The sequence below is a fragment of the Lineus longissimus genome, chromosome 3 (genome assembly GCF_910592395.1).
Source record: "Lineus longissimus chromosome 3, tnLinLong1.2, whole genome shotgun sequence".
In the NCBI taxonomy this organism is placed as follows: Eukaryota; Metazoa; Nemertea; class Pilidiophora; order Heteronemertea; family Lineidae; genus Lineus; species Lineus longissimus.
In genome coordinates, this window is record NC_088310.1 from 3,622,210 (window position 1) to 3,631,237 (window position 9,028).

Consider the following 9,028-nt stretch of genomic DNA (forward strand, 5'->3'; position numbering starts at 1 on the left):
TTTAGCCTCTGCATCAAAGTCAAATCATTTTACATTCCAAATATGACTTTTTATAGACAGTAGGCTGCTAGTGGTAAATATTTTTAGAAAATATCGATTAATTCGTTCTTAGTGTATGCGGCAAAAATATAATTTTCACGTTTTGCCAATTTCGGGGGGTGAGAAAAGTGATATTCTACTTCTTTACCGTGAATTATATATAGTTATGTAGCCTGACAATATGTTTGACAAAAGTTGACTTCTTTCCTCTATGTTTTTTGGTCAGATTGACTGCTGAGTGCTGAATATAAATTCGACGACAATATTAATTGAATTGAAATAAGTTACCACAACTTGACAAACAATCTGACTAAGACTACAACATGATTCAATCCCTGAACTTTCTTCTTTTGACTTAGGCTCTTGTTTGTGCCTGAGCTATGTGCTTTGGATGTAAAGTCATCTCCTCAATTCTTTATATTGCTCCAGGTTGTGACGTCAAAAAGGCATGGACAGAAGGCATGAAAGATTCATTTTATGGTCATACTTTCTTTCCACTTCCAGAAATCAAGGTCCAAAGTAAGACTTGTGAATTCTTTTCTGCCATGGCAGCACCAATGAAACAGTCCCATCAGTATTTCCTGCAGACTTTTCTTTCGCAAGGGATCCTAGATGCTCGACGAGTGAAAGACCTTTATACTGCCGTCTGCAACATGTTTCACGAAGAATACAACCTGAAGAATTTGGCAGAATTTGTCAATGTCATCAACACGAATATCAAGCATTTTCACTTGGAGATTAGAAAAGGGATCAGTGAAGACAATGGAACCAATTATTATGGCCTGGTAAAGAAATGAATAGTTTATGTCTCCTCCTGAACAGTACTAGTACACACTGTCACTTTCTATAAGTGCACTGTTATCAACTTGCTACTATAGCTCAAGGCATTTGGAAACCAGTAATTTGTGTAAAAAACTAGTTCTTCAAAAGTGCAATCTAGATTGTGCAATGTTTGGGGTAACTAAAAAAGCTTCAGTCTTTATTTCCCCATAGTGAATATGATTTAATTCATCTTGTTTCAGGTAAATGATGTTGAGAACTCAATCACAAAATGCTCGACAAATTACACGTCCAGTGAGTTTGAAATGATACAGTATTTGGTAAGTCAACATGGCTTTCATGCAAAGCAGTTACACAGGACCCAACTCATTGGATTTTTCAATGACCTAGGAGGACGAGAGCAAGTTGACATAGCCTTCATAGGCATTCAATAAGGCTGAGCTCAACAGTCCAAACTCCTGAATTGCAAATATTTCTGGATTTCTCTTCTTGGATATGAGAAAATCTTGTTCTTCTAAATAGTTCATCATGATGTGGAAAACAAGTAAACATTTAAAAAAAGGGAACTTCCACTGAACAGAAGGTGTAAAAAATTGCCTTTTCTAAGTGGTAGTCAATTATTTTTTCAGATCAAGGGAGTCTTGGAAGACAGTAAAGGAACACTGTCATCTATGGATGCGTTGAATTTGACAGACAATCTCAAGAACAAGAAAATGACCAAACGTGAAGTGGAGGATTTCCTTAAGAAATTGGAGAGAGAAAACTGGATTACTTTGGTGAGTTGATGCCGTGAAAAGACCGCGTCCCACTGACCTTGGCTCTGTATCCACTTTGATATTAGCCAGGTTCCACACACTTGGTACTTGTGGTGGTATTCTCTCCAGAACCTAACTCCCCATATAACAAAAGTCTGTGATGGCACAGTGAAGTCCAAAACTTCTCCAGCAACAAGTGTCCCTATCTGGCAGTTTGACAGTTTATTCCAAAGGCCCTGCCCTGAGATGAGTAAGAGGGTGTCCTTCACAATGTTCAAGTCCCCCACTTCTAGTAAAGATGTTTTCTCCATATTGTTTTCAGGAGATGGGAAGGATTAGTCTTGGCACACGTCTGATTATGGAGATGGAACAATTCATGAAGGAGCAGTTCCCGGACATTGTGGTCTTGTGTAACATGTGCAAGAGAATATGTGTCAAGGTAAGTTAATTTTGTAGACCGTGACATCATGTGTTTGAGGATTGCAAACCACACTTTTAATCAGTTTCTTTTATCACAGACCTTTAATGTTAGCTCTCCTTACAAACATTTTACAAGGGCTCAGAGTAGAGGAGTGTAAGCTTTTATTATAGGCTCTGTGCTCAGTATCAAGATAAGGACAGCTACCAGATACTTTGGCCTTGACCAGACTCAAATCCAACCAGTTGGTCAGTTCTTCAGTGTTGGCTCTTTTATTATTATTATTAAAAAACATTTTTATAGCGCTTAACGTTGTTAAAACTTCTAAGCGCTTTACAATTTATAATAAAACATAACATTAATACATGATAGAATAAAAGTCATTACTAAAGAAAACGTGCAAAGGATTCAAAAGAATTTCTTAAAAATATGAGTTTTTAGTGCAGTTTTAAAACGACCCAGGGTACGGTACTCTGGCCACGAACACTATTTGGAAGCTCATTCCATAGCTTGGGCAGTAGTACCACTTCTAAATGGATTACCAGGGGTGATATTCAGTAATTGGTGTCTTTTGTTTATTCCAATGCAGGGCCAAAACTGTGACCGTTGTGAAGTGCGTCTCCACTGCCATTGTTCCAGCCGTCTGTTCAAAGGGAAGGAGAATCCCAAGTGTCCAGTATGCCATTCTGTCTGGCCACATGAAATTGAAATTCGAAAAGGTAAGGTCTATGAAACGATATTGTGCGTTTCTTTTCATATGGAAAGATGATTTTTAAAGGTGAAAGAGCAAAAGGAATTATCTTTAATCGAATACTTGACACAACTACATACATGTATATCATTGCAGATGGTTCACCACAGAAGAGCCCACAAAAAGCCCCCGAACCCCAGGCAAGGAAAAGGAAGCGCTAGACCAGATAATAATGGATTTACTGGATCTTTCTAGTCAGGCCAAAACCCTTTGAAATCTTGAACAGCTCTGGAATTGCAAAAGTGTGCAGTACATGGCATTTGGAAGTGACCTTGTTCTTGTTCCAAATATTTTATTTTCTGTAGATTGATACTTTTGATACTTGAATACGTACATGTAAACTGTTGCAACATGATTTAGCTGGTTGACTGTTGCCTGATCAAAAGGCCTATTTCACTTGTATGAGACAGATGTGTAAAAGATGCACCTCATAGGGAAACACAGCATAATGTTCTGGATCTTTTTGAACAATATTGACAATTGTGAATAAATTGTAACTTTTTAAGTGGTTGTTATTTTCTGTCTGTTCAGTGGAGTGGTATGACCAGATTGATGCAGCAGTGAAAACTGTAGGCTGTGATAAGCCGATTGCTAGCAAAGGCTTGTCCTTCCTGATGTTCTTTCATTTTTTGGTAAGAACAGATTACCGTCCACTCCCTGCAACGTGCTAGTAACAGAATGCTTGTTCCTCCAATGCTTTGTACCAATTCTGTAAAGGATCTGCCAGAAAGGCCTGAAAATTGGAAAGCAGACATCTAAAAGCACCATAATTTTGGACCATCGTCTGGTAAAACCAAGAAGATTAGGCTTGCAGTCCTGGTGAAACTGACCGTGAGATAATCAGAGTGTTAAGACCTTTCCACTCTGAAAGCTAACTTATTTCATAATTTCCACAGCCACTGGCAACAATGGGATTATTAGAGTATAAACCAAACTAAATCAATTACAGGTATGAGATTGACATGTGTGAGATTGACATGTATGAAATTGGCTTAGGCGACAGTAACGCTGTCTCGCGGCAAACAATGGAACTGAAATCTTCGTCCAAAACTCTCAGTTTCACTTTCTACCGCTAGATAGCACTACTGTCGCCTAAGTCACTTTCCTATGAAATTGAGCATTCTAAGCAACAGTACCCTGGCTGGTGTAATGAGTCGCCCTATCTAAGACTCCTGTCGTAACGATTTGAACAAGCCTAATCTATCTAAGGCCCAGTGTTTCTCCAGCCACCCGACGTTTAATCTTTAAACAATAGAAATGGATTAATTATCTAGGGGACTAAATTTACTTTCATATCATCGGCCAAGTGGGAAAGCGTCAAACTTGAAATTAAACAACGCCGCGCATGCGCACTCTCTTTAAATTCGCCATTTTGGTATTGCACAGGCACGTGTAAGTTTTCTTCAATAAAACTCATATTTCGCAATCAACTGTCAATATTCAAGACAATTTTGAGCTTTGAATGATAGATTATATTTTAATCTAATGATATAGTATCAGAAAGCTCTTACCAGATCTCCCAACTTGCTACAATTTGGTTTCGTAAGTGGGATGTCGATTTCGACTGACTTAATTCCTTGTAGGCTAGTGTACATCGTGTACATTTTCGTGTGTATCGCCCGCCTGTGGTCGTTGAGAAATTCCATTATTTTATTATTGTTTTTTTGCAGATTTGCCAAGATGCAGTTGTTTGTGAAGTCGCAGCAGACCCATGCCTTCGAACTTGTTGGCACGGAGACTGTGTTCGATATCAAGGTGAGGAACTATGATTTGTATTTGTATCCAGCGCCGCGGTGGTATCAAAAAAAATTTGATAACTAGGAATCCAGCTTTCGATACGTAGAGTGATTTTTGACATCTCTGTTTCATTTTCAATCTAGTCCCCCACCAAAATAGTTATGTTCTGAGTTTTGAGGAAAAGGTTTATTTGTATGTTGTTTCGGTAAACAGCTTTGCCCTCCTGACATTGAATTGACTGACATCTCATCTTCTTCTCTTCCAGTCCAGACTTGAGGCCATTGAATGCATTCCATCGGAGGAACAGGTCGTCTTCTTTGGTGGCAAGCCCCTCTCTGATGATGCAATCCTTGGAGATCACGTCAATGACCTTGCTACTCTCAATGTAGAGGTCCGAATCCTGGGAGGTAAGTTCAGTTTAGAGACTATGATGACCCGTCTTGTCACATGTTTTGCAGGAGATTAGCATTAGGCACTCGAATATGCCGCTTGGGCTCTCTTGCCTCATTTTGAGGGAAAAACTGCATTCCAATGAATGAAGTGTGGCCTGCCTTACTCGATCGATAGTCACTTCAACTCTGTTTTCTTTTAGGTAAAGTCCACGGCTCCCTCGCTCGTGCTGGTAAGGTGAAGGGACAAACACCAAAGGTAAATATAAACATCCATTTTGAATGGGCCTAATTGCTGTAAAGCTGGACTTGAGAATTGTATTGGGTTCCAATTTTAAAGACTGTTGTGCACAGTATGGCTTCAGGGGCTTGAGGTAGAGATTTGCCAGTGATGAATACCTATAGAGCTTTTATCATCTGAACATTTTGATGATTAATGATAGGACTGAGGCACTCATGTATTGAGCAGTTTGATCAGCAGTTTGGAGCTGGAACACCAATCTGCTATGATAGGTTTTTAAAAAGGTTCTAAAACTTGATTTTCCAGGTTGACAAACAGGAGATGAAGAAGAAGAAAACTGGCCGTGCCAAGAGGAGGATGCAATACAATCGTCGATTCGTCAACGTTGTGCAGACCTTCGGCAGGAGGAAGGGACCCAACTCCAACTCGTAATTGATTTTGTAATTACAACTGTATATTATTGTCCATAAATAAATAATGGATAAATAAATACTCTGGCGTTTCTTTCTCTTACATCAACCTTTGTGACTGTGTGTCAATCATGTGCATCTTCACTTGCACTTGTCAGACAAAGCAACACTGGCTACGCTCTCTCAAACCCTCGGCCTTTCATTGTGGTGGAGTTCAACATAGCTGGCACACATAGGAGGATTGATGTGGTGTGCACATAGCTTGTCATTGTTGTACCATGCTACAGCTTGTCTATGAGTCTGCCTCAAGTTGTGGACTGGACCCGCAGGTTGCCCTATTAAAGATAATGCAGTCAAAGTACCATGCTTGAAAAAGAATTGTTCCGGCTGCTATTGCCTGAAAAGAGCGCGAGTGCTTCCTATGGTCCCTGGTGAAACAATGAATGCATCATAGTCCTCTGGTATCCATTGTGGCTGTGATAGGCTCGATCATTAAGTTTCAGGGGTGGTTGTGACATGGTTGTACTATGCTGTGGCCTCTAATCTGGTTGCAACAGCATTTGTGCTTATAGAAGGCCAATTTTGCTGGACCCATCAATTCACCTCGTTATCCATACAATAGAATGAACCACCTGATTTTTCTAACAGTTTTATTTCTATAAATAACAAAATGTACAATGAGGTAAAAACCATCCACTAAAAGATTACTACAACTGTATGTTACCAGTCAATACTATATAGCAGCCTGAACATTTTGAGCTTCTTTCTTCAAGTTTGCATGAAATGCCTAGCTGCCTTGTACCAGTGAACAAAACAAGACATCTGGCCTGAATGCTGGTCAATGTGAAACTGACCACTCCCACTGACAGGCACTGCTCTACAGAAAGTTGGACAAACCTCACTTTTGGCAGTTTGATCAGACGTTAGCCCTTGGACCAGACATGTCTTCTCTGATGCTCGGTCACACGAAGCTGTATTCCACAATGAAGGGCCTACAGAGTTGTCCTCTCAGAGCAACTATCAATGTAAAGACCATGAAATAACTATGAATGCTGTTGATGGGATTGTTGCTTTATCATTGCTGATAAAACTCCCCCAAAGGATAGTCATGATTCAGTTTCAATGGAGATGTCCTCCTTTTTTACTTCCATTAGAAAATTGCCAGACTATTAATCATGATCTGTTGACGTGTCTCCAGGGCAGTTATCTTCGAGGTCCTCTGAATCTGAAACATAACAAGCAACCTGTTAGTTATCAGTGAAATTAGTGAGTTAGATATCAGTGAAATGTAAGCTAAACTCCCAGTTTTTACAATTTCCAGTTTGTGCGAACTTTTTGCACATGCTTTACAAGCATGTAAAAGGATTCTCTTGATTACACTGAAAGCTTACCATTATAAGTGATACCACACCACAGGCAATAGAAATAAGTAGATCTCAGGTATTCCGTTAACACTGCAAGCTGATCAGGCTCCTGAAAGTGCGAAGAAAAGTATATTTGAGTGAAAGGATAAAATCCCAAATGGTTTCTTCATACATGTAAGCACCATGATCTCCTGCCAGGATGCACTTATTTTTTCACACACAAATTTTGCTGTGGTTCTTAATTGCCTAATTACCTCCAAATTACATTCTTCCTCCTCTGGTTCTGGCTGTTCTCCCTCATCTTCTTTCTCTTCGTCTGGAGGAAGTTGGTAGTAATCTGATGGTTTGTCATCATCATCATCCTCAACATCGCCAAAGTCAACATCCTGAGCAGCAGGTTTGAGTAGAGCTTCTGGCCAGAAAAATGTCTCCAACGGTTGTTTCAAACCCTGTAAAGTATTAAAGTTTTTTAGCTCTTACATGTATTTATTACAAAAACCAGGTAGTTTAAACCACACGCAATGATTGCACTCAAATAGTTTGATAACAGCAAAAGTAACACTAGTTCCAGCCCAACCCATTTCCAAAAAACTTAAAGAACTAACCTTTTTTTCAGTATCTAGTTGTTCACAAACACGTTGGCTCTTCATCAGGTCTCCATGAACCCGTTTCTCAGACAGCAAACCGGCCATTCGCTGCCGAAAATCTTTTTGTTGCTGAACAGCATATTTTGCACGCTTGGCCTTCATCTAAAGAAAGAAAGCATGAGTGGCTAAAAATTGAGAGATATAGAAACGAAATTGGCAACCACTGATTGAGATTCGACCATCAAGATGATGGGAGGTTATTTATTTTTCTGATGGAGATTTAACTAATATGTACATGTATACAAATCAAACTTACCACTTCCCGATATGATTGTATCTGTATATGTTTTCTTTTCATCTCAGCATCTCGTCCCAGCCCGCCTCGACCTAGCTTGAGTTCAACTGGGACTGGTTCTTTTCTGCCCTTACCTGAAATAAATAATGTAAACAATTACAGGCAATAGATATGTCTTTAGAATTAGGTCAAGTCACCACTGTCCATCAATGTTCTTGCAGGTCAATGCAAGGTAAGTGACAAATTTTACAGTTTTGACATTGAACTCATAATTCAAGATCCCAGCGTGAAGTATCTATATCTCCTAACCACATCCCTGAAAACCCTTTGCAGTAACAACGTTTGGGATAGAATAAAACTTGTGAATGGTAATGGATACAGTGTGTATTTATCTACATACCTTCCTTGCCTAAGCTCATCCCTTCCTTATATCCCATCTTCTGCAGCAGGGCAAATCCCTTGTTCTCTGTTCCAAGAGCATTGCCCAATCCCTCTTCTCTTTTCTCGTGTTCTATCACTTTGAGAGGCTTGGTTTTACTTTTGATGTTGGCTTCTTTTTCCTTCTTGTCTCTTTCTAACTTCTTTGCAAGCCTGTCAGGAACGAGGCCTGGTCTTACACTGGCACTGTTTTAAAATAATGAAAAAGTTGCAATCATTGTTTAGTCCTAAAAGCCATGGTATTGGGCTATATAGTGTTCAAGTAGGCACAGACCCAAAATGCATAATCAGATGATTCAATTTTACGTCATTTGCTAGCTCTGTTAGCTAATTGGTCAGTTCTCTGGTTGTGCGCAAACTGTGCCATCGTCCTATCGGGGACCAAAGTTCTGAAGTGTTGTATGGTCGTAGTCGGACGTAGGCCTAAATCTTTCATTTCAGATTAGGCCTAGGCCAACGTCATTGGTTGCACCCTTGTTCTATTTGATCACAGTAACTGAAATCATCTATCTTCATCCTTATTTTGTCCCATGGAGGGTCCAAAACAGTATTCTGGCTCCACATGACACACAGCGCCACCAACGTGAAAATATGAAACTTCAAGTTCACTAGGCCAAAAACGAAAATCGAAATGCAAGAACAATTTCAACCCACCACTGTTCAAGGAAAGCATCTGACATATAGTCACATTCATCATCATCATCTTTAGATGCCATTGAACAAATATAGAAGGTAACTTGAGCTGTAGAATTGATCTTTACGGGCAAAAATAGCCAATGTTTACATTTTTTTCTAAAACATGGGGGCAGCCATTTTGTTGACGT

At 39.6% G+C, this 9,028-nt stretch overlaps 3 protein-coding genes across 7 annotated transcripts; 2 read left to right on the forward strand and 1 right to left on the reverse strand.

Moving 5' to 3' along the window:
- Window positions 1–125: 125 nt before the first annotated feature.
- Window positions 126–3,248, forward strand: LOC135484917 (non-structural maintenance of chromosomes element 1 homolog). 3 transcript variants are annotated; one of them, XM_064766621.1, is made up of 7 exons: window positions 126–158; window positions 544–824; window positions 1,062–1,139; window positions 1,449–1,595; window positions 1,897–2,013; window positions 2,582–2,711; window positions 2,840–3,248. In XM_064766621.1, the coding sequence occupies exons 2-7, from the start codon at window positions 585–587 to the stop codon at window positions 2,902–2,904; spliced, it is 777 nt and encodes a 258-aa protein (XP_064622691.1). In that variant the 5' UTR covers window positions 126–158; window positions 544–584; the 3' UTR covers window positions 2,905–3,248. The 3 variants fall into 3 exon arrangements, with proteins under 3 accessions (XP_064622691.1, XP_064622689.1, XP_064622690.1); XM_064766619.1 differs by having other exon boundaries at window positions 128–188; XM_064766620.1 differs by having other exon boundaries at window positions 136–155; window positions 543–824.
- A 786-nt stretch (window positions 3,249–4,034) lies between these two features.
- Window positions 4,035–5,602, forward strand: LOC135484934 (ubiquitin-like FUBI-ribosomal protein eS30 fusion protein). Of its 2 annotated transcripts, none has more exons than XM_064766642.1 (5): window positions 4,035–4,135; window positions 4,414–4,498; window positions 4,746–4,887; window positions 5,073–5,128; window positions 5,417–5,602. In XM_064766642.1, the coding sequence occupies exons 1-5, from the start codon at window positions 4,089–4,091 to the stop codon at window positions 5,540–5,542; spliced, it is 456 nt and encodes a 151-aa protein (XP_064622712.1). In that variant the 5' UTR covers window positions 4,035–4,088; the 3' UTR covers window positions 5,543–5,602. The 2 variants fall into 2 exon arrangements, with proteins under 2 accessions (XP_064622712.1, XP_064622713.1); XM_064766643.1 differs by lacking the exon at window positions 4,035–4,135 and adding an exon at window positions 4,161–4,285.
- A 584-nt stretch (window positions 5,603–6,186) lies between these two features.
- On the reverse strand, window positions 6,187–9,015 carry LOC135485410 (G patch domain-containing protein 11-like). 2 transcript variants are annotated; one of them, XM_064767406.1, is made up of 7 exons: window positions 8,859–9,015; window positions 8,167–8,390; window positions 7,788–7,900; window positions 7,490–7,633; window positions 7,139–7,333; window positions 6,912–6,993; window positions 6,187–6,745 (listed from the first exon to the last, which is right to left on the reverse strand). In XM_064767406.1, the coding sequence occupies exons 1-7, from the start codon at window positions 8,918–8,920 to the stop codon at window positions 6,690–6,692; spliced, it is 876 nt and encodes a 291-aa protein (XP_064623476.1). In that variant the 5' UTR covers window positions 8,921–9,015; the 3' UTR covers window positions 6,187–6,689. The 2 variants fall into 2 exon arrangements, with proteins under 2 accessions (XP_064623476.1, XP_064623477.1); XM_064767407.1 differs by lacking the exon at window positions 8,859–9,015 and adding an exon at window positions 8,479–8,504.
- Window positions 9,016–9,028: the final 13 nt, after the last annotated feature.